General features: G+C 40.4%; 1 protein-coding gene across 1 annotated transcript in view; it reads left to right on the top strand.

Annotated features, from left to right (window-relative positions):
* NLN (neurolysin) overlaps window positions 1–25,270 on the top strand; it is a 115,949-nt gene that overhangs the window by 12,230 nt on the left and 78,449 nt on the right. Inside the window, exon 2 of the mRNA XM_007523490.3 lies at window positions 18,531–18,790. Within this exon, the coding sequence (XP_007523552.1) occupies window positions 18,531–18,790 (260 nt within the window). The remainder of the gene's footprint in view (window positions 1–18,530; window positions 18,791–25,270) is intronic.

Raw genomic sequence — 25,270 nt, 5'->3', positions numbered from 1 at the left:
TTATCAGTTTCTCTTTGTCTCAAGTAAATAAAGGAGAGGAAAGAAAAAGAATAGTTCTAAGTGCTTTGCTAATTAAGCACTGGCTGGCTATATGTAGGTATTGATAGTGAGGGAAAGGGAGGTAATTGATAAACCACTAATGAAACTTTCATATGAGTCTTACTAAAGATGAGAAATAAAACACTAATCCCCAATAAAGGGGAAAAATGTTAAAAAAATGTTTAAAGAAAGAAGAAGTTCCAGAGCATCTTACCATACCAGTCTAGTAAGAAGATTCTTAATATTGTTAAATATGAAGTCTTGTGTTTAAGCTAAGCAAACCTCCTCTATGAGCAGGATGGCATAAAAGAAACACACGGGGAAAAAATTCAGAATTCTAGGCTGCACACTAATAAAAGTTTTAACTAGAAAACATTTCATACTCAGGAGTGCTTGCCTGGTTTATATTCAACATCTGTCACTAAGCAAGGACAGGAAAACTAAAGAAAATAACAGGCACCGGTATATTTGTTTAATAACTGTGGGCAGCTTGGAGAGAATAGAATAATTACCAAAGTGTTAGTGTGATTCTTTACATTATTATAGTATCCAAGAGGAATGGCCAGACTAGACTCTCTGGGTTACTATTTTTAACTGTGTAATCTTAGGAAAGTTATTTAACCTATCATCATCTTTAAAAATGGCAGGGAACAATAAGAGTTCTTGTGACAGTGTTGTGAAGAGTTGCGTGGCTGGGTGATGGTGCACCTGGTTGAACGCACATGCTATAGTGCACAAGGACCCAGGTTCGAGACTCCAGTCCCCACCTGAAGGGGGAATGCTTTGTAAGTGTTGAAGCAGTGTTGCAGGTGTCTCTCTGTCTCTCTCTCACTCCCTTCCGTCTCGATTTCTGGCTGTCTCTATCCAGATAATAATAATAATAAAAAAAAAAAGAGTTCATGGTTCATAATGGTGTAAACAGAAACACTCAGAACAATACCTGCTATATAAGTAATTGGCATTATTATTATTATTATTAGTGGTGGTACTAATGGTTGTCTGGCCAAGCAGCAATTTCAGGCTTACTTATAATTAGATGAAGCATATCTTCCATCGAATAGCTAAGCTTAAAGTTTGTCAACCTCAAATTGTAGACACACAGCCTGAATCTTTTTTAACAATTTATGTGTGTGTGTGTGTGTGTGTGTGTGTGTGTGTGTTTGCCTCCAGGGTCATTATTTGAGCTCAGTGCCAGCACTACATATGCACTGCTCCTGGAGGCCATTTTTTCCTTTTTTTAAAATTTTTTAATCTTTATTTATTTATTGGCTAGAGAGAGCTAGCAATTGAGAGGGAAGGGGGGATAGAGAGGGAGAGAGACCGAGAAACAACTGCAGCCCTGCTTCACCACTTGTGAAGCTTTCCCCTTGCAGGTGGGGACTAGGAGCTCGAACTTGGGTCCTTGTGCACTGTAACTTGTGCACTCAACCAGGTGTGCCACCGCCTGGCCCCCATTTTTTCCATTTTTTTTTTATTGGATAGGACAGAGAAATCGAGAGGAGGGGGAGGGAGAGAGAAAGATAAGACACCTGCAGACCTGCTTCACCACTTGTGAAGAGTCCCCCCTGCAGGTGGGGAACCAGGAGATCAAACTGGGATCCTTTTTTTGTTGTTGGGAAGTTTTTTTATTGTTATTAGTTTTTCAATTTCTTTCACTGTAATTGAAGTATTAATGTTTTCCAGCTCCTCCTGGTTTAGTCTCTCAAGAGATTTTATGCTTTAATATATGCTTTAATAAAGTTATTTCTATTTTTCCAAGTTCTCTAGCTGGTGCATATTGTTGTTCATAGAAGCCTTACATGATATTTTAAATTTCTATGATGTCTGTTGTAATCACTCCCCTTTCCCTTTTTTTTTAAAATTTACTTAAGAAAGGAGACATTAACAAAACCGTAGGATAGGAGGGGTACAACTCCAAGGAACTGGGATTCTTGCCTGGGTCTTTGTCCTTTGTATTATGTGTGCTTAACTAGGTGAGCCATCACCCAGCCCCCTAACAATTTATTTCTAATGTAATATTCACTGTATCTATAATAAGGAAAAAATATTAGGCATGGGTGTATGCTAGTTAGGCTAATCACTCATTATTTAACATCACTCAACTTCATCCTAAATTAAAGGATTTAAATTATCTGACTCTGAACTCCATCTTCAACTGTGAATATATGAATAGTGATTTACGAACTAAATATGTTTATTCTGACCTGTTTTCTTGTTTTCTCCTCAAGCCTTATAATGTTGAATTCACGTTTCTTTAGTCCACATGTCTGAGTTTAGAGTAGCAAGTAAGATTAGGCATTATTATTATTGTTATTATTTTTATTATTATTTTGCTTCCAGGGTTATTGCTCAGGCTCGGTGCCTACACTATGAATCCACCGCTCCTGGAGGCCATTTTTCCCCCTTTTTGTTGCCCTAGTTGTTGCCCTAGTTGTTGCAGCCTCGTTGCGGTTATTATTGCCATTGTTGACGTTGCTTTGTTGTTGGATAGGACAGAGAGAAATGGAGAGAGGAGGGGAAGACAGAGAGAGAGGGGGAGAGAAAGATAGACACCTGCAGACCTGCTTCACCGCCTGTGAAGCGACTCCCCTGCAGGTGGGGAGCCGGGGGCTCGAACCGGGATCCTTACGCCGGTCCCTGCGCATTGCGCCATGTGCGCTTAACCCACTGCGCCACCGCCCGACCCCCAACATATTTTGACTATATAAGACCAAGTTTTTTTTTTTTTTACCATTAAAGCTACAATGATCATTTCAGTTATCAAATCTCAACACTTCATTATTAGATTAAAAAGGAGTGTACAGTGAAAGGATGTGAGTAATGCTTTAGTAGGTATTGGAAGATACTCAGTAAATGTCACTGAAATGTCTCTGTGTTTATGGTAGTTAGCTTTGTACTCAAAATATTTGTAGCTGACTTCATAGTATACAAATCAGGAATGATTATTTATGAGCACTTTGAAAGTTTGTTATTTTCATAAAGTTTCTCTCCTCCCTCCACCCTAAAGCTGCTAAGCAAATTTTTGCCTAGTCTAAAAAAAAAAAAAATTACTTTCCTATACCAGCAGGTGGAGGCAGGAGCAATAGAATTGTAGTGCTTTCGTTTTCAAGTGTATATTTTCAAGTGTAGATTATCACTCTGTGACTCAAAGTATCTTTATGATATATCCCTCAGTTGCTTTCCTTGGGCATTTCTATAGTCTTAGTATAGTTTCTTGACTACTTTATAACCCTAATGATGTCTTTAACAGATCTTAGCAGACATTCTTTCTTTTTGAATAGTTTTCATGTTTTTTGTTTGTTTTGCCTCCAGGGTTATTGCTGGGGCTTGGTACCTGCACCATGAATCCACTGCTCCTGGAAGCTATTTCCCCCCCTTTTTTGTTTGCCTTTGTTGTTTTTTATTGTTGTGGTGGTTATTATTGTTGTTATTGATGTCGTTGTTGGATAGGACAGAGAGAAATCAAGAGAGGAGGGGAAGACAGGGGGAGAGAAAGACACCTGCAGACCTGCTTAACCGCTTGTAAAACGACCTCCCTGCAAGTGGGGAGCCAGGGGCTGGAACCGGGATCCTTGTGCCCATCCTTGTGCTTTGCACCATGTGTGCTTAACCCGCTGTGCTATCGCCCGACCCCCAACAGTCTTCTTTTTTAAATCACTTTATTAAACAATGATTTACAAGACAGTTGTCACATGAGTACAGTTTCTTTTTTTGTAATGATTTTGTTGGGGAGTTACTGGCTTATAGTGCAGTTGTTGACACATGGGAACATTTTAAGACAGGCTAATTTAGATTTTTTTTTTAAATTACCTCTCTAATCAGTGCTTCAATAGTTACAGCAAATATGTTCTGCCCTGGCACATTTTTAATACTTGTCAAGAAATTACAAAGTTGATTTATCAACACAAAGACAATCACTACGTTCTCAGAATGTTTATATTCCACTCCTCAACTGGTAGAAAAGATCAGTCATCCTTCCTAGTCTAACACCACTAATCTGTGACTGACATTCAGTATTCACACAGACTTTAATTCATTCAATAAATATTTACTATGAATTTACTTTTTAAAAAATTAATGCAGACTGTATAGAGAAGTAAGCAGTTAACACAGGGGCGCTAAAATACTGAGCTTGATAATTTTTTTCAGGTAGAAGTAGCTTGTATGAGCAGTAGTTCCTAAAATAGAAAAATCTTTTACAAATAATAAAAAAGTTCCCTGTTGTATTTTTTTTATAGAATTTGTTGCCTGATATTCTGAACTGTTTGTAAATCTCTTCCTAACACGTCTATAAAGTCATTAGTGTCAAACAACTATGTCCAATTCGTCTGTGTAATGTTAGTAAATTACTATATAGTAAGTTTTTTTCTTTATTTTTTTAATATTTTATTTTTTTTTTATTAATGAGAAAGATTGGAGAAGAGAGAGGAAGAACGAGATATCACTCTGGTACATGTGTTGTCCGGGGATTGAACTCGGGACCTCATGCTTAAGAGTCTAGTGCTTTATCCAGTACACCACCTCCCAGAAAAAGAGGGAGAGAGAGAATATGAATGTTAGAGAATCACTACAGTGAGTTTTTTGAATAAGAGAAACCTGCAATGTAGACATCACCAATGGTGGTAGGAAGTTAATATATGTCATCTGGGGAGTCGGGCGGTGGCGCGCGGCCGGTTAAGCGCACATGGCGCAAAACGCAAGGACCAGCCTAAGGATGCCGGTTCAAGCCCCCGGCTCCCCACCTACAGGGGAGTCGCTTCACAGCCGGTGAAGCAGGTCTGCAGGTGTTGTCTTTCTCTCCCCCTCTCTGTCTTCCCCTCCTCTCTCTATTTCTCTCTGCCCTATCCAACAATGATGACATCAATAACAATAATAACTACAACAGTAAAAAAAAAAAAAGGCAACAAAAGGGAATAAATAAATAAATATTAAAAAAATTTAAAAATCTGTCATCTGAGAAATTCCCAGGGAATAAAGACTAGCATTCATTGCTTAGAAAGTGTTAATTATATGTTGTTAGGGAAAAAAAATGTTAGAATGCCTCAGCTGAACCTTATCTGTAGAAAGCATAGTTTATTTGTTTACCTGATGCTTAAGAGTTTGCTCCTGCCTTTTCAAGCAGTTTAGTGATTACCTGTTCAGCAAAGGACTCTAGAATGAGTAATTCCTGGATGCAAAGGATAGCCATCAGGTTGTCCCAGTTTGTGTGGTGTTTAGTCTTTGAAAATGGGTAACTAAATGCCGCTCCTGCCTCCAAGGCCTGCTTTTTGGAGCTAAATGCAAGCTAAAGTGGAGCACTCCTTCACAGCCCTTGCCGCAGTCCTACGGGCAACAACCAGGGTGGAAGGTCAGGGAACAGCAATTGGTGAGAAATCTAATTTCCATCTCCCTTTTTTTTTCTTTTTTCTGAGCAACACTTAATAATGTTAGTACTGCGCAGTAGTGAAGCACATGGACTCTAAAGTCAGCCCCAGGTTTGACTTCTGAATTGTGGGAGACACCAGCTTTTTTCTGTGGGTACAGAAGACAAGCCTACAAAGGAGACTGAAGAAGAAATGGTCAGAATAGTGACCAGGCAGGTAGCTCAGTGTGCAGAGAGTAAGACATAATTGTGGGACGCTGGATTCAATCCCCAACATCACATGTACCAGAGGAGAGTGATTTTTCTGAGTGGCGTCTCTTGGCCTCTCAAAAATAAACAAATCTTAAAGAAATGGCCAGAAAAAAAGGGGGAAAGGCCCTTATGAGAACACTTCTAATAGAATAATATGAAGGTAGTGGACACAGTAAGAAATTTGCAGAATATAAAAACTGAAGATCGTAAAGTGGGAGTCTCATGTTTCATGGACGCTAAGAGGAAGAAGGTTGAGAATGGATAGAGATAGAAATATATTTCTTTGGAGTCGGGCAGTAGCATAGTGGGTTAATCATACGTGGTGCGAAGCGCAAGGACCAGAGTAAGGATTCTGGTTCGAGCCCCTGCAGGGGAGTCGCTTCACAGGCAATGAAGCAGGTCTGCAGGTGTCTCTCTTTCTCTCACCCTTTCTGTCTTCCCCTCCTCTTTCCATTTCTCTCTGTCCTGTCCAACAACGACGACATCAATAACAACAACAACTACAACAATAAAACAAGGGCAACAAGAGGGAATAAATACATTTAAAAAAAAGAAAAAAAAAGAAATATATTTCTCATATTCAATTAGTTGTCCTGTGAACTCAGAACCCTTGTTAGAAAGGTCTTTCTGAACATGAATTCTACTGAAGATCAGCAAATGTAGACATTTTCACTAAAAATGTGAGTTTTGGGGGCCTGGTTGAACGCATTGTTACAGTGTGCAAGGAGCCAGGTTTGAGCCCCCAGAGGGCTTTATGAGTGGTGAAGCAGTGCTGCAGGTCTCTGTCTCTCTCCCTCTCTATCTCCCCCTTCCCTCTCCATTTCTGGCTCTCTCTATCCAATAAATAAATAGTTGTTTTTTTAATATTAGTATATGTATAATGGTAAATATTGATCCTTATATAAGACATTCTAGTCATAAAATAATTCAATCCAAAACCAAATTAAGAAAAATCACTAAATGAAAATATTGTTGTCTGAAATACTAATAGTTCAAATACCAACTGCTTACCTTTCTTAGGGAACTATAGGCCCTCAAACTGGAGGCCTTAATGACTGGTGAGCACTATTTTTGAATTTGATACGCCAATGTAACAGTCCTTTCAGAAGAGAAAATAATCAGCAGCATTTCAAGGTGCTGGAGCATTCAGTATGTGCTGCCATGTTCATTATTGTAGATCTTGGCTTTTTTTTTTTTTTACTTTTTTTTTTTAATTTAAGAAAGGAGACATTAACAAAACCGTGGGATAGGAGGGGTACAACTCCACACAATTCCCACCACCTGATCTCCATATCCCATCCCCTCCCCTGATAGTTTTCCCAGGATAGCCCTCTGGGAGTATGGACCCAGGGTCCTTGTGGGTTGCATAAGGTGGAAGGTCTGGCTTCTGTAATTGCTTCCCCACTGAATATGGGTGTTGACTAGTCGATCCATACTCCCAGTCTGCCTCTCTCTTTCCCTAGTAGGGTGGGTCTCTGGGGAAGTGGAGCTCCAGGACACATTGGTGGAGTCTTCAGTCCAGGGAAGCCTGGTTGGCATCATGCTGGCCTCTGGAACCTGGTGGCTGAAAAGAGAGTTAACATACACAGCCAAACAAATTGTTGACTAATTATGGACCTAAAGGCTGGAATAGTGCAGAGGAAGTGTTGGGAGATCTTGGCTTTTATGTACTGCTTCATGGAGACTAGACTGTCTTGGTGGAAGTAATTGTATCTGAGATATGCAGAGAAAGAAAAATAACCTTCAGTAGAATTTTTTGGGAAAACTTGTCACAGTTTACATATACAAGTTGGGGATGAAATGAAGATGACCAGATAGGACGAATCTCTTGTTTGCCTCCTCCCTCAATCAAAGCAAAGCTACAAGGTTAACCTGCATAGAAGTGGCACAGTAACTCTCAAGCCTGAGCTTCTCACCTTCATTACCACCAGCCCTTCCACAGTGCATATGCCAAAGTGATGCTTTATATAGCTCTCTCTGTCTCCCTCTCTCTCCCTCATTACCCCCCTCTTTCTTCCTGAGTCCTTCCCCTTACTTTTATTAGCAAAGAATTTTTTTTTTTGCCTCCAACGTTATCGCAGGGGCTTAGTGCCTACACCATGAATCCACTGCTCCTGGAGGCTACCTTTTCCCCCCTTTTTTGCTCTTGTTGTTGTAGCCTTGTTGTGGCCATCATTGTTGTTATTGATGTCATTCGCTGTTGGATAGGACAGAGAGAAATGGAGAGAGGAGGGGGAGAGAAAGATAGACACCTGCAGACCTGTTTCACCGCCTGTGAAGCAACTCCCTTGCAGGTGGGGAGCTGGGGGCTTGAACTGGCATCCTTAGGCCTGTCCTTACATTTTTGCACCACGTGGGCTTAACCCTCTGCTACCACGGGACCCCCTAGCAAAGAAATTTTAGCAAGAAAAACATTTCTCTGAGTGCATGTTTATTTGTGTGATGGAGACTGTTGCTTTAATGTTGCAATCACATCAGCCCTGCTTCAGGTATATAAAAAGCATATTCTGCAATGTGCTGTGTGTTGAGGTTAGAAGTTGAGACAATAAAAATATCACTGGTTAGTATGCCTGAGAAAGTCCTGCTCTAAATTTAAAATGCAAGACAAACCATAGATTTTAACAATTTAATTTTTTTTTTTAGTATTTATTTATTTACTATTGGATAAAGACAGAGATTGAAAGGGGGGATAGAGAAGGAAAGAGGTAGAGAGACACCTGCAGCCCTGCTTTACCATTTGTGAAACTTTCCCTTCTGCAGGTAGGGACCAGGAGTTTGAATGTGGGACCCTGTGCACTGTAATGTGTGCACTTAACCAGATGAACCACTATTTTGGCCCCAACAATTTAAATTTCTACAGTTAGTGGCAAAGAGGAAAGGTGACAAGCTCAGATTTGGGTAAACCGGAATGGTCAAATAAGCCTTAGTGGGAGCTAGGGGAAGGAAGTCCTTGGGCTCTGCTTCAGGGAGCCAGGAAATTTTTGCAGCGGGTAGAGCACAGAACTTGCATGAGTGATCCAGTTGACTTGATCCCTGGTGCTGCAAGTAGCAGAATGATATTCTGAACTTTTTCTCATATGAAACTCTATCTCATATGAAATAAAGTAAATATTAAAAAGAAATAAATTATGCTTCAACAGAAAACAAATACAGGAAGTCAAATATTTGTGTATTTTCCATAGCATATTTTGCAAAACCTTTAAGACTACAATAAAAAAAAAGTGGGTCATACTCCTTCATTGAAATGAAATTCTACAACATGATCTCTGATAAAACCTGTGTCGGTTGCTTTCTTAGTCTGAGTATTTTATTGTTTTGGGACACAGGAGATTATCGCCCTAGAAAATGTACCTTTATACTTAATTTCACTACAGTACACTGTTTTACTTCTTGGCAAGAGATTTCAGAGTCGTGTGTGCTTTAAAGATGGAAGAGACAGTAAAGTGAAGAAGTCAACTTATTCAGCCAGAGAAATAGTTCAGCTGATAGAGCATTGGATTTGAGTGCCTAAGGTTTCTGGTTCGATTCCATACATTATATGCATTAGAGTGCTGCTCTGGCGCTCCTCTCTTTTATTATTATTGTTGCTCTTGCCAGGGTTCAGTGCCTGCACGACGAATCCACTGCTCCAGTCAGCCATTTTCCCCCCAATGGATAGGACGGAGAGAAATTGAGAGGAGAGAGGGAGAGAAAGACACCTGCAGACCTGCTACACCACTTATAAAGCTACCCCTGGGAGTTAGGCAGTAGTGCAGTGGGTTAAGTACACGTGGCACAAAGCGCAGAGACCACCTAAGGATTCTGGTTGGAGTCCCTGGATCCCCACCTGCAGGGGAGTCGCTTCATAGGCAGTGAAACAGGTCTCAGGTGTCTATTTTTCTTTTTTTTTTTTAATTTATTTTTTTAAAGTATTTATTTTGTTTATTTATTCCCTTTTGTTGCCCTTGTTGTTTTATTGTTGTAGTTATTATTGTTGTTGTTGTTGTTGTTGGATAGGACAGAGAGAAATGGAAAGAGGAGGGGAAGACAGAGAGGGGAGAGAAAGATAGACACCTGCAGACCTGCTTCACCGCCTGTGAAGCGACTCCCCTGCAGGTGGGGAGCCGGGGTTCGAACCGGGATCCTTATGCCGGTCCTTGTGCTTTGCGCCACCTGCGCTTAACCCGTGGTGCTACAGCCCGACTCCCAGGTGTCTATTTTTCTATCCCTCTCTGTCTTCCCTTCCTCTCTCCATTTCTCTCTGTCCTATCCAACGACATTAATAACAACAACAATAATAACTATAACAATAAAACAACAAGGGCAACAAAAGGGAATAAATAAATAAATATTTTTTTTAAAGCTACCCGTGCAGGTGGAGAGACGGGGGCTTGAACCAGGATCCTTACATGGGTCCTTGCATATTGTACTGTATGTGCTTAACCCCGTGCACCACTGCTCTCTCTCTCTCTCTCTCTCTCTCTCTCTTTCATTCAATGAATAAAGTAAATCTTAAAGAAAAAAAAAAGGAAGGAAAGGAGGAGTGAGTGAGTTGGCTTGGAGTGGTAAAACCTTAGTGATATCAAAAAATGAAAGCAGAGTATTAAGATGCAGAAGTTTTTGTGTTTTATTCATCAGTCTCCCTCTTGTTATTCGTTACCTCAGTAATGCCACAGCCAGATTTTTCCCATACTAGAACATTCTTAGAAACTAAATCAATCATAGCTATGGCTGATTACTTTGAGGCCACAGTTTTGTGTACCCCTGAGGGGCTGTGGGAATCATTATTGTGCAAAATTTCAGCCAACTCCACACGCAGAACTCCATATCCTGTTATTTTAGACACCCACTCAGCATGTCACACCCTCCAGGCACACATCAGTTTCTTGTACTCTGGCCTTCATACTTTTAAAAAAACTTCTGTGTTCATTCCTGTGTATCAGTTAAGATCCTCCATGAGGCAGTTCCATAGAGCTGCATTCAAATCAGCGTAAACAATAGACTCACATAACTGGAAAGTCTGGCTTTAGGTCAAGTTGCAGAATTAGTTGATCTAGGGGCTCAGTGATATCAGTAAATATTTGGTTTCCTTTCTTCATTCTTCCATTCACAGTGCTTATTTCATCAGAGCCCAGGTTTTGTTCGTTCTTGTAGATGTGTGCTTTTAACAAGACATCAATCAGTCTGCTCATCAGGCAGGAATGAACTCCCTTTGCTCTCACAGTTTTCCCACTTATTCTTTCTTCCTTCCTTCTTTCTTTTCTCTTTCTCCATTTTGTTTTTCCCTCTTCTCTCCTCTTCATCATCTTTCCTCCCTCTCCTTTTTTAAAAAATATTTTTTATTATCTTTATTTATTTATTGCATAGAGATCGTCAGAAATGGAGAAGGAAGAGAGAGACAGAGAGACACTTGCAGTCCTACTTTACCACTCATGAAGCTTTCCCCTTGCAGGTGGGGACCAGGGGCTCAAACCAGGGTCCTTGGGCACTGTAACATGTGTGCTCAACTAGGTGCGCCACCACCCGGCCCCCCCTTTTTTTTTTTTTAACCAGAGCACTGCTCAGCTCTGTTTTGCAGTGGGTACTAGGTACCTGGGACTTCTCGTGCCTCTGGCATGATCTGATGATCTGGTGCATAAACCACAGCACTGTTTCCCTTCATGCTTTTACAGAATCCCTGAGAATAGGGGCAACCATCTTGAAAAGTCATGACGTATGTGGGATTCTATGTGTTTGAAGGAGAAAATGTATATATAATTAGGGAAAAGAGGTTAAAAAAAAATGAACTACCAGTACATATTTAGCAATATAATGTACTGAGGACCTCTCTCGTTATTTTAGAACCCTTATCCCACAACAGCAAAAACTCCACTTAAAAAAGTAATTGAAGTCACATTGGTTTACATGGTTGTAGGGTGTCATACCACACCTCTTCCTAATGTGTGTTACCATACCACACCTACCACCAAAGTACCAATATCCCTTCAACAAAACCTGCCAAACCTTCCTCCCCTTGTATAGCTTTCCTCTTCTCCATTCTGGTAACCTCAGTTCTGTAGTTATAGACTAAGGGTTTTTTGCTTTTTTTTTTTTTTATTTGACTTTATCTTTTCTCTTGCTTTTTTTTTTCAGTCATATATATATGTAATATCATTCAGTATTTGTCCTCCTGAGTTATTTCATTTAGAGTGATCCTCTTCTATTTCATCCTTGCTGTAGCAAAGGGAAAGATTTTCATTTTTTCATAGCTGAGTATTCCACTGTGTATTTTCATCACATTAAAAAAAGGTTTATTAATGAGAGGGAAGGATGGTGTGTGTGTGTGTGTGTGTGTGTGTGTGTGTGTGTAGTGTGTGTGTATATGTAAAGAGAGAGAAGGAGTTGGGCGGTAGCGCAGCGGGTGAAGCACACATGGTGCAAAGCACAAGGATAGTCGTAAGGATCCCGGTTCGAGCCCCCGGCTCCCCACCTGTAGGGGATTCGCTTCACAAGCGGTGAAACAGGTCTGCGGTTGTCTTTCTTTGCCCCCTCTCTGTCTTCCCCCTCCTCTCTCCATTTCTCTCTGTCCTATCCAACAACGACATCAATAACAACAATAAGAACTAGGACAATAAAAAAAGCCAAGGGCAACAAAAGGAAATAAATAAATGAATAAATAAAGAGAGAAAGAGAACATGAGAATACTAGTGTCACTCTTGCACATGTGTTGCCAGGATCAAACCTGGGATCTCATGCTTGAGAGTTCAGTGCCCTGTCCACTATGCCACCTCCCGGGCTACTGTTTACTGCGTCTTTTTCCACTCATCTGTCCTTGACTACTTGTGTTGCTTCCATGTGTTGACTAGTTGACTATTGTAAATATCACTACGTTGAACACATCCGCAAATATTTCTTTTTTGGATAAGTTTGTGTGTGTGTGTGTGTGTGTGTGTGTGTGTTCAGCTAGCTACTTAGTGGAATTGCTGAACCATATGCAGTTCTGTCTTCATTTTTTTGCGGAACCTCCATACTGTATATATATATTTTAAATTTTTATTTAAGAAAGGATTAATGAACAAAAACATAAGGTAGGAGGGGTACAACTCCACACAATTCCCACCACCCAATCTCCATAACCCACCCCCTCCCATAATAGCTTTCCCATTTTCTAGCCCTCTGGGAGCATGGACCCAGGGTCATTGAGGGTTGCAGAAGGTAGAAGGTCTGGTTTCTGTAATTGCTTCCCCGCTGAACATGGGCGTTGACTGGTCGGTCCATACTCCCAGTCTGCCTCTCTCTTTCCCTAGTAAGGTGTGTCTCTGGGGAAGCTGAGCTCCAGGACACATTGGTGGGGTCTTCAATCCAGGGAAGCCTGGCCAGCATCCTGGTGGCATCTGGAACCTGGTGATTGAAAAGAGAGTTAACATACGAAGCCAAACAATTTGTTGAGCAATCATGGATCCCAAGCTTGGAATAGTGGAGAGGAAGTGTTAGGGAGGTACTCACTGCAAACTCTAGTGTACTTCTGCTTTCAGGTATATATTTTGCAGTAGTTTATGGGTACGTGTGCACATAAGCTCTCTCTCACGGAAACTGGTGTATATCTAGGTTATGGGACTTTGTTAGAAAGTGAACTACCTGAGATGAAATTAGAGTGTACTATAAAAGGAAAGGTCTCACCCGAGTAATGAAGCTGAAGGGTTGTCATTCCACAAGTGAAGTCTCTGGACACAGTCTGAGCTGAAGCATGTTGAGGTGGCAATCGTTGCGTTGGTTAGGTTGTGATCGGCGGATGAAATATTATTTGGTTTGGATTGGGAGATGCATATGGGAAAGTGGGCCCTATCCAAGGGTTCCAGGACTGGGGGAAGTAGGGACTCTATAGTGGAGATGTGAGGTTCCTGCTGTCTTAGGGTTCAAAAAGACAATCGATAGTTAATGTTATCATCACATTATTTGGTAATTGGGTTAACTTTGAAAAGTCCTTTTGTTAGGGTTTGCTGTACAGTACCCAGTATCTTGTGCTGTGCTATTGGTTGCTTCTGATCTGCTTGGTCTAGGCTTTTGAGAGAGTTTGCATATCAATTACACAGCCTATATATTAAAAAGATTCAGTTTGTGTTTTGAGAAACTTTGAGACATACAATTGATTTTCCCCTTCTCATATTAATTAACTACTGATTTATATGTCTACATTTTGCTAGGAGTGTACATAAACACCATTCCCACCACCAAAGGACTGTGACCCATCCCTCCTGCCCACTCCCACCCCCCACTGGCTCAGGATGCTACATGTCTACCCCTCACCACTGGATTTTTACTTTGTTGCCCTACTTACAATTTGATCAGGTCCTGCTTTTAGTTTCCCTTTCAGATCTTCTTAGTCAACTTCTGTTGATGAGTGGGATCATCCCATACTCATCTTTATCTTTCTGACTTAGTTCACTTAACATAATTCCTTCTAGCTCTGTCCAAGATGGGTCAGAGAAGGTGGGTTCATTGTTCTTGATAGCTGCATAGTATTCCATTGTGTATATATACCACAGCTTTCTCAGCCACTCATCTGTTTTTGGGATATACTGTATATTTCTAACAGTATACAACAGCTCCTTCTTCTTTTTTTTTTTTTAATCCTTTATTTATTTTCCCTTTTGTTGCCCTTGTTGTTTAACATTGTTGTGGTTATTGATGTCATCGTTGTTGTTGGATAGGACAGAGAGAAATGGAGAGAGAAGGGGAAGACAGAGAGAGAGGGGAGAGAAAGATAGACACCTGCAGACCTGCTTCACCGCCTGGGAAGCGACTCCCCTGCAGGTGGGGAGACGGGGGCTCGAACCGGGATCCTCACGCCGGTCCTTGCGCTTGGCGCCATCTGCGCTTAACTTGCTGCACTACCACCCGACTCCCAACAGCTCCTTATTTTTATGAAGTTACCATCACTTCTTGTTTCTTACCTTTTTGATACATGTTATTCTGAAAGTTATTTTCCTTAAAGCAAGCCAAGAACACATGTAAAGACATACATTATGTAATCAGAATCCAGAAGCTCTCTGAATTAGCACGATTATTTTCTCAGTCTTCTATAGTAGTGGCTTTTGTTGGCTTTAATTTTTTTCCCCTACTTTCTTTTACTATGCCTGGATGGAAACCAGGTCTCATTCAGACAATTTGTATTCTTTTTTTATTTTGTTATGAAAGAGTTAGAGAGAGAAAAGCCAAACACTTTGCCCCCATCCATAAAGCTCCACTTTTGTTTTGTCTTTGTTGCTCTCTCTTATGGTAGCAGGGATCAAATTCAGGGCCTCATGCTTGTAAGGCACATACTCTGTATCTTAGCTACCTTCACTGACATTGGGTGGCTTTTTGGTTTTTTTTCCCAAAAGTCTGCCTTAATAAGACATCATTCTTGCACATGTTTAACAACTTAAATATTTCTCTGTTTGTTTCAAGGTTTTAATTTTTATTATTTTATTTGTAATTTTGTATTAGTGATTTAACGTTGCTTTTCTGGAATTATCTGGTTTAGGAGTGTTTTCATTTGACAACCTTCACGAATATGTCATTCATCTTGAGAGCTAGAAAGAAGCCCACTGGACTTGCATGTTGGAAGTCCCAGGTCTGGTCTCCAGCGTCACTAATAGCCAGAGCTTGGTCAGACCAAAAAAAAAAAGGAAAGAAAAAGTGTGAAAATATGGACATTCTGCCCAGTCTTGAATGTAATCACCAACGCAACAGAAACATCAGTTATTGTAGAGAGGCAATTAAGAGGTTTTGTATTCAGGTCTCTCCTATCTAAAAAATGTGTTTGTCTTATGTGTCCACCCCTTCTAGGAACACTGTATTAGATCTCCTTGTTTTCACAGCCAAATCTCAAGGGCACTCTCTCCAGATCTTGATCTTCATTTATTTTATTTTATTTTAATTTTATTAGTGACTTAATATTGACTTAAAAAATTATAAGATAACAGGGGTACAATTCTGTGCCGCTCCCACCATTAGATCTCTGTATCCCAGTTCCTTCCATCAGAAGTTACAACCCAGTTGCAGACATGGGTTAATCAGCATTTCTATAACTGTCTGTCTATATTTGTATATATTTGCCCATCCCCCTCCCCATGGTCCCATCTTCTCTTCCTTTCCAAGTTACTTCTACACCTATTATTACTTCCGAATACCTTTCCCTTTTCCTCCTCTCTTTCTGGGTCCTGATGGATTTGGAGTTCAGAGCCCTCTGGGGACGGACCTTCATCTGGTCTCCTCAGTCATAGTAATGCATGTTCTGCTCCATACCACTATACTGCTTTTGCCAGAGACATCAGTGAAATTTTTGTTGCTCTGTTCAGAAAAGCTCCTTCTCTCCTTGAGATTTTACAGCATTTGACACTATTATTCTCTCTCTCTCTCTCTTTTGCCCCCAGGGTTATCGTTGGGTCTCGGTGCCTACGAATCCATTGCTCCTATGGCCATTTTAATTTAATTTAATTTAATTTAATTTAATTTAATTTTGAATAGGACAGAGAGAAACTGAGAGGGGAGGGGAAGATAGAGAGGGAGAAAGATAAGACATCTGCAGCCCTACTTCACTGCTTGTGAAGCGACCCCCCCCCCCAAATGCAGGTGTGGAGCCAGGGGCTTGAACTCGGATCCTTCCCACAGGTCCTTGTGCTTCATAATGTCCTTGTGCTTAACCTGCTATGGCCACTGCCAGGCCCCCTTCTCTGTTTCTCACTGTTCATTTTCACAACTTGTTAAAACCTATCCTGGCTCGGTTTTTCTTCTTCTTTAATGATTAAGCTACAGTTAAAGCTACGTCATTCTTATCTTTCTCTGCAAATTGTGAGTTCCTTTGGGCTAGTTAAACCACCCCAGTAATAGAGTGACAGCTAAGTTGCCATATAGTATAAATGAATTCCCCTTATTGTGACATAGCTACTTCAGACTTGCCTTGTCCAGAATTCAGCCCCATCCCACTCTACCCCAAAGGCTTTTTTCTCATTATTAGGGATGGTTTCCTAATAATATTAGAGATGGTGTAACCATCTAGCCACTCCTAAGACAGAAACCTAGACATTATCCTTAATGCTGCCATCTCCTCCCCATCCTACATCTATTCAGAACCAAGTCCGATTGGTTTTATTTCCTGAATCTTACATCATTCCAACTCGTTGTGCTGCTTAGTTCAATAGATAATAATTTTATACTATAAAAGCAGTGGTAGCTTCTTTTTGGAATAATCTTTTCTAAATCATTCAGTTCACTGTAATTTGAGAGATTCCTCTAAGATACACATCTTACCACATCTCTCACCTGATTAAAACCCAGCATAGTGGTCCTGCTTTGTCACATGCACAACTTAGATTCAAACCTGACCTCCACCATACTGGAGCAAGCTTCAGTGCTGTATAATACCTTTCCAACTCTCCCTTTGTCTCTCTGCTTCTCTGTGGGGCTGGGGGTGGGGGTGGGGATGGGGAGTAAGCCAGTTTGGAGCTGTGAAGCACCAGTGACAGTTAAAGCTTTCAGTGGATCTCTTACCTTTTAGAATGTGGTTGAATTCTTTAAGGATTCCAAGATTCTTCCATCTCTAGCCCGTCTACCTTTTCTGACTTCTCTATGTTCTGTACATTGTCCAGGTCTTGGCTTGCTCATTCCTCCTTTAGAAAATATTCCTAGAAAAAGTTTCTGCTGTGGTCTTTCAGAGTTTCCTCTGCCAACCCATTCGTCTCAATGCTTTTTTATTCTAGTGGCCATTTTCACAATGGCCAGACACATTAGATAAATAAATATGTGTTGAGCAAATGACCTTAAAGTCAGCTATACATCTCCCGGATCTTTAATTGCATAACTTGCTAAAATTGAGTAATACCTTGTCTAACTCATAAACTGATCTGGGGTCTTAATGATAGGAATTTCCAAATAGTAGGATAATATAAATTTTGGGTAACTGTCAAGAATATGGATTCTATATCTCAGCTGTCTGCTTTTTAAGCCTAGCTCTCGACCTTTCCCTAGTTATGTGACTGTGGAAGCCACCTAACTCCTCTATATTAGATAAGAATAACCACACTGTCTTATCATAAAAAATTATTGTGAAAACTGAACTGATAAAATAAAAAAGCACTTACTAAGTTATTTAATTGTTATCTAAGTGTTAGGTTTTAATGATATGATAGAAATACGGCATCAAGCATTTAAGTTTTTAAATCATACTTTATGTTTATTTATTTATTTATTTTTCCTCCAGGGTTATTGCTTGGGCTCAATGCCTGCACTACAAACCCACTGCTCCTGGAGGTTTTTCTTTTTCTTTTCTTTCTTTTTTTTTTTCTTACCTCCGGGGTTATTGCTGGGGCTCAGTGCCTACACTATGCATCTACTGCTCCTGGAGGCTGTTTTTTCCCCTTTTTGTTACCCTTGTTGTTTTATCATTGTGGTTATTATTGTTTTTATTGCTGTCATGCTTGTTGGGTAGGACAGAGAGAAATTGAGAGAAGAGGGAAGACAGAGAGGGAGAGAGAAAAACAAGACACCTGCAGACCTGCTTCATTGCTTGTGAAACTAACCCCCAGCAGGTGGGGAGCCAGGGGCTGGAACTGGGATCCTTACTCTGGTCCTTTCGCTTTGTGCCATTGTGCGCTTAACCTGCTGTGGTTAACCTGGCCCCCCTGGAGGCCATTTTTTCCATTTCGTTATCCTTGTTATTATTGTTATTGCTATTGTTGGAGTTTTTTAAAGGGGTGAAAGATTGGTATAATTATTGATTTCTTTTTTTTTTCAGGATAGTGGCATAACTCCTAGAATTTTCAAGTCCTGAATTAAAATTATCGTTCTTGATTTGCATGAAGATATAAATTTTTATTGGTTTCAATATGAAAAGTGAATTACTAAATTTTTTTCTTCTAATTCTTTTTTCTTTTAGAGTTGGTGGTTCCAGGGTTTTATTCAGAATGACTTTGGGAAGAGAAGTGATGTCTCCTCTTCAGCCAATGTCTTCCTATACCGTGGCTGGCAGAAATGTTTTAAGATGGGATCTTTCACCAGAGCAAATTGAAGCAAAAACTGAGGATCTCATTGTGCAGACAAAACAGGTGTATGATGCCATTGGAATGCTTGACATTGAGGAAGTAACTTATGAGAACTGTTTGCAGGCACTGGCAGATGTAGAAGTAAAATATATAGGTGAGTCTGGCGCAGAAGCACGTAAATATTTCATTTTGCGGATGCCATAAAAAGATATTCTACACTCAGCTTTACAACTCCACTTCCTGATTTTACTAGGCATTATTATTTATTTCCTTTATTTGCCCTTATTGTTTTATTGTTGTAGTTATTGTTGATGTCGTTGTTGGATAAGACACAGAGAAATGGAGAGAAGAGGGGAAGACAGAGAGGGGAGAGAAAGACACCTGCAGACCAGCCTCACCACCTGTGAAGGCATTATTTTTTTTGCATAATGATTAGTTAACTGCTTAGAATTAAATTCTCTAACATTAAGTTTGCTGTTATTTTGACAGAGCCACTATAAAATATGCATTGATATCTCACTGCATTAATTTTTTTTGACCACATATTCAAAATTTCTAAGGCATTCATTCCTTACGACCAGAAAAATAGCTTATTGGGAAGTTCTCTTGCCTTGCCATGCTCACAGCCCAAGTTCCAACCCTGGCGTCACTTGAGGTGCTAGGACACAGAAGGAAGCTTTGGTGCTGTGGTGTTTCTCCCTCAAATTTGTCTCCCCTGACCCTCCCCCACTTCTCCTCAGTAAAAAAAAGTGGGCCAGAGCCATGAAACTATGTAAGTATAAGGCTCTACTCTGCAAGGGAAGATAGGAAGGAAGGAAGGAAGGAGGGAAGGAAGGAAAAGAGGGGGAGAGGGGAAGGAAGGAGAAAACATCTATACCCTAGCTATAAAATTTCACAGATAAACATTTAATATAGGGTGGAGGTTATATATAATAGTTACGCAGACAGACTCTCGTGCCTAGGCTCCTAAGTCCCAGGTTCAATCCCCCGCACCACCATAAACCAGAGCTGAGCAGTGCTCTGGTTAAAAAAACAAACAACAACAACAAATTTCATATAATCATAAAAGGATAAAAGTCAGGAAAATGTACTGATAAGAGCCACTCTGTCACATCAAAAACTTGGAAACTACCAATGGAATGAATGATTAAATTATACATTTACCTACTGTGATGTTATATAACCACTACAATTTTTTTTTACAATTTTTTATTAATCTTTATTTATTGACTAGAGACAGCCAGAAATAAAGTACGGGGAGACAGAGACAGACACCTCTGCTTCACCACTGGCGAAGCTTTTCCCCTGCAGGTGGGGGCTAGGGGCTTGAACCTGGGTCCTTGTACATAGTGACATGTGTGCTCAACCAGGTGCACCACCATCAAGCTCCTCAATTTTTGTTTGGAAGCAGTATTTAATAACAGAACAACTAAACAGAGGAAGACAACAAAAAAACAGTATTTAATAATTAACAATATGAGAAAAAATTAGGACTTTTTTCTGTTTGTATTTTTGTTTTTTCAGTCATCGCCAAGGCTTCACCATTATAGGCTGATTTTTTTTTTTCCAGATAAAAACAGAGAGAAAGACACCATACCACTTAAGCTTCCTCCAGTGCTGTGGGGGCTAGGTTGGAGCCTGGGTCTTGCATGTGACAAAGTAGGTGAACTATCCAGAAGAGCTACTTTGCCAGCCTAAAAATATATACAGATTTTAGTCATGGGTATTATTGTGAGTGCTGGGCTTACAGTTGATTTTTACTTCCTTTTTTATGTTTCACTCTGTTGTTCGTGTTTCTCACACTTTAACTATGTTATATTTATAGTATAAGTACTAGAGTATTTGAGTTACTAGAAATGAAAATTTATACCTTTCTTGACCTCCCTGACCCAACTGTTTTATGCTATATTTTCAGAAAGAGGTTGTGCAGCAGTGTAATGGATATGCAAGACCCTGGATTTGTTCCCTGGCACCATATTAAAAAAACACTGGGAGAAAAACGAAATACCTACAGAATTATCTTAAAATCTGTTTTTTTCCCCTCCTTAGTACATCTTTTTTCTCCCATTTTTTTATTTGTGATTAATAATGAGTTATAAGATCACAGAGTACATATTCCACACCTCTCCCACCACCAAAGTTCTGTGTCTATACTCTCCTCCCTCCCTAAGTAATTCCATAGTCCTCACAAAGTCTTAGAAACAGTTTGCTTCTCTCCTCTCCTTTTCTTTCTTTCTTTTTGTAGGTTCATGTGTTTCAATTGTTTAGATTCCACATATGAATGAAACCACCCAGTAGTTGTCTTTCATTTCTTTACTTATTTCACTAGACATAATCACCTTCAATTCTTTTTTTTTAATTTTATTTTTATTTTTTTTGAAGATTTTTATTTATTTATTTATTCCCTTTTGTTGCCCTTGTTGTTTTATTGTTGTAGTTATTATTGTTGTTGTTGTTGGATAGGACAGAGAGAAATGGAGAGAGGAGGGGAAGACAGAGAGGAGGAGAGAAAGATAGACACCTGCAGACCTGCTTTACCGCCTGTGAAGCGACTCCCCTGCAGGTGGGGAGCCGGGGTTCTAACCGGGATCCTTATGCCGGTCCTTGTGCTTTGCGCCACCTGCGCTTAGCCCGCTGCACTACAGCCCGACTCCCCAATCACCTCCAATTCTATCCATTTTGGACGTGATATCTTTTTTGATCACAGACGTGTATTCCATAGAATGAATACATATCCCCCATAAGTTCTTTATCTAGTCATCTGTCATGGGCGTTTAGGCTGCTTCTACACTTTCACTGCGTTGTGAATAACGCAGCTATGGGGAGTCTGGCGGTAGCTCAGCGGGTTAAGTGCACATGGCACAAAGCGCAAGGACCTGAGTAAGGATCCCGGTTCAAGCCCCCGGCTCCCCACCTGCAGGGGAGTCACTTCACAGGTGGTCTGCAGGTGTCTGTCTTTCTCTCCCTCTCTCTGTCTTCCCCTCCTCTCTCCATTTCTCTCTGTCCTATTCAACAACGACATCAATAACAACAATAACAATAACAACAACAACAATTAAAAAAGACAACAAGGGCAACAAAAGGGAAAATAAATAAAAGTAAAATAAAATAATGCAGCTATGGACATAGAAGTGCATATGTCTTTTAAATTAGTGTTTACATGTTCTTTAGATAAATGTCTAAGAGTGGTATACTAAAATATCCTCTTAAAAATTGAGTTATCAGTAGAACCTGAACTAGAGTTGGCACATTGTACCAAAGTAAAAGACTCTGGGGTGGGTGGGTGGGAGGGTAGGAGGAGAATACAGGTCCAAAAAGTAGACAGAGGACCTAGTGGGGGTTGTATTGTTATATGGAAAACTGGGGAATGTTATGCAAGTACAAACTATTGTATTTACTGTTGAATGTAAAACATTAATTCCCCAATAAGGAAAAAAATAAATAAATTGAGTTATCAATGGTTTACAATGCTATGGAATTTTCAGGGCCATAACTTTACTTCTCCATATTTGTAGGAGCACCAGACACACCAAGTGTGTCGTTCTCATCATTACCCAGTAGTAGCTTCATTTGAATATACTTTCAGTTTTGTGTTATTCCTACTTGCTGTCTCCCATAAATGTATCTTTATGGGATGATGATAAAAATGTTTGCATTTAGGAGTAGATATTTTTAATATCTTTATTTATTGAATGGAGACAGCCAAAAATTGAGAGGGTAGGGGAGATAGAGAGAAAGACACCTGCAGCCCTGCTTCACCACTTGCAAAGCTTTCCCTCTGCAGGTGGGGACCAGGGGCTGGTACCCGGGTCCTTGAGCACTGCAGCATGTGTGCTCAACCAAGTGCGCCACCACCCGATCCCGAAGGAATAGATTTTTTAAAAAATTTTATTTATTTATTTTCCCTTTTGTTGCCCTTGTTGTCTTTTTAAATTGTTGTTGTAGTTATTATTGTTGTTGTTATTGATGTGGTTGTTATTGGATAGAACAGAGAGAAATGGAGAGAGGAGGGGAAGACAGAGGGGGGAGAGGAAGATAGACACCTGCAGACCTGCTTCACCGCCTATGAAGCGACTCCCCTGCAGGTGGGGAGCCGGGGGCTGGAACCCCGATCCTTACGCCGGTCCTTGCGCTTTGCGCCACCTGCGCTTAACCCACTGCGCTACCGCCCGACTCCCCCAGGAATAGATTTTTAATGACTTAACTTTATTTTATCTGTGTATCTTCTCAGACTTTAGTCTATTTTCTGTAGAAGCTGCTGAAACCTTCTTTGTCTCAAGTCAGGTACTAGGCATCAGCACTGATTAGCAGTGGCAGAGTAAGTCTAGCTCCAAGTCTTTGTGGCTAAGTAAGAAAGGAAATAGTTTTCAGTATTATTATTTAAAAATATGCTTTCAGGGGGTCAGGCGGTAGCATAGCTGGTTAAGAGCACATGGTACGAAGTGCAAGGACCAGTGTAAGGATCCCGGTTCCAGCCTCGGCTCTCTACCTGCAGGGGGGTCGCTTCATGGGCAGTGAAGCAGGTCTGCAGGTGTCAATCTTTCTCCCTCTCTCTTTGTCTCCCCTCTTCTCTCAATTTCTCTCTGTCTATCCAACAGCAACAACAGCAATGACAACAGCAAGGGCAATAAAATCGGAAAAATGGCCTCCAGCAGCAGTGGATTCGTAGTGCAGGCACCAAGCCCCAGCATTAACCCTGGAGGCAAAAAAAACCCAAAACACACACACACACACACACACATATATATTAGATTTTAGACTCCTTTACCTTATGCTGCACAATTTCTTAATCAATTCTGATTACTCTTAGTACCTTTTTGAACTAATTTTAAGAAGTAAAAAGAAGTGTAACTATATAGTTAACTGTATCACTGAAACAAGTACTGTGCGTATTAAACTTTCAATCTTCTGTTCAATTTTTCCTTTAATCAAAGAATGCAGAATTATATATCAAGTCCTAAAAGAAAAATTAGTTGTGTTTTCAAATGTACATTATTAATTTGCTTATTTATAGCAGTTCCTAAAACTTTATTTGTATAATAGGACTGATAGGATTGAGGAGTTTGTTTTAACTGAGCATTTTTTAAAGATGCGTACTTTTTTATGGGTTGGAGGAGAAAGAGCCAGAGTATCACTGTGGCACATGTAATGCCAGGGACCATACTGAGGACACCTGAAGTTTTAAAAAGTCCAACTCGTCATCCTCTGCACCACATCCTGGGTCACAGATATATCATTGTTGGTGTTAATTTATTTGTATTGTCATTTCCCAAGCTTCACTCCTCTGGTTGGCTTTTTCAAATAGAAAAGGTGAGATAGGGAGTCCGAAGGTAGTGCAGTGGGTTAGCATAAGGACCGGCGTAAGAATCCTGGTTTGAGCCCCGGCTCCCCACCTGCAGGGGAGTCACTTCACAGGTGGTAAAGCAGGTCTGCAGGTATCTATCTTTCTCTCCCTCTCTCTGTCTTCCCCTCCTCTCTCCATTTCTCTCTGTCCTATCTAGCAGTGATGACATCAATAACAATAAAAAAAAAAAAGGGCAACAAAAGGGAAAATAAAGAAAGAAAAAAAGAAAAGGTGAGATAGAGAGGCAGGGGGAGAAGAAAAGAGGCCATTGCACCAAATCGTCCTTCAGTTCAGTGGGTGTGGGGCTCAAACCTAGTTTGCACATACCGCAAAGCAGTGTCCTATCAAAGTGAACTGTTTTGCCAGCCCTAGACAATACGATGATGTATAAAGAATGGCTCAGTGCTCTGCTATGTATCACACATGTGAATTTCGATTATTTACAGCATTTCCAAAGTCCTAAAGATAGTAAAACAAAAACATTCCATGTCACAGCATAACCACAACAAACATTATTCCCCATACTCATTTTTCTTGGTCAGATGAATTCTTTCAGTAATCAGATTGTTGCCCATTTTTAGCCAAGCTACAAATGTTAACAAAAATAAAAGAGGGTGGGGAGAGACACCATCTTTGACCTGTGAAAATTAGGGAATTTATTACCACCATCATTTGTCAAGAATAAGCCTGGTATTCAACTACTATCTAGATATGTTCACTGAGATTTCTGGGACTCTTCTGCAATTATGTAGAACTTCTTCTGTTGGCATTTGAAGGAGGGTTTAGAACTTTGATTGTTTCTAAAGACTGTAGTAAAGCTTAAGAACCGCTACTCTAAGCAAAACCCCATCCTACTACATTATTTTACTCTTTTAACCATCTTCTGTCTCTGTCTCTATCAGTCTGAATGCTTACAATCTCCTCTTCCTTGCTCCCTTCCTTCCTTCCATTGTCCCTTCCCTTCCCCTTCCCCCTTCCCTACCCTTTCCTTCTTTCCTTTCTTCCTTCCTTCTTTCTTCCCTTCCTTCCTTCCTTCCTTCCTTCCTTCCTTCCTTAAATTCCAAAGGGCCTGTGGCTATACTAGTTTTTTTTTTTTCCTTTTTCTTTTTGCCCCTGAGCCTGATACGCCGGTGGATCCAAGTTAGTGTCTGAGGAGATGATGTCATGGATCAAAAAAGGACCAGAAAGCTACATCAGGGAAGAGAGTAGCTCCCTAATATGGGGAAGGGGTATAAATATTGTTAACTGTAAACCCCATCGATTTGATGTGATCTGGGGCCCATATTCAGG

Source organism: Erinaceus europaeus, chromosome 5, assembly GCF_950295315.1.
Source record: "Erinaceus europaeus chromosome 5, mEriEur2.1, whole genome shotgun sequence".
NCBI lineage: Eukaryota > Metazoa > Chordata > Mammalia > Eulipotyphla > Erinaceidae > Erinaceus > Erinaceus europaeus.
This window is presented reverse-complemented; position numbering and strand designations above follow the sequence as displayed.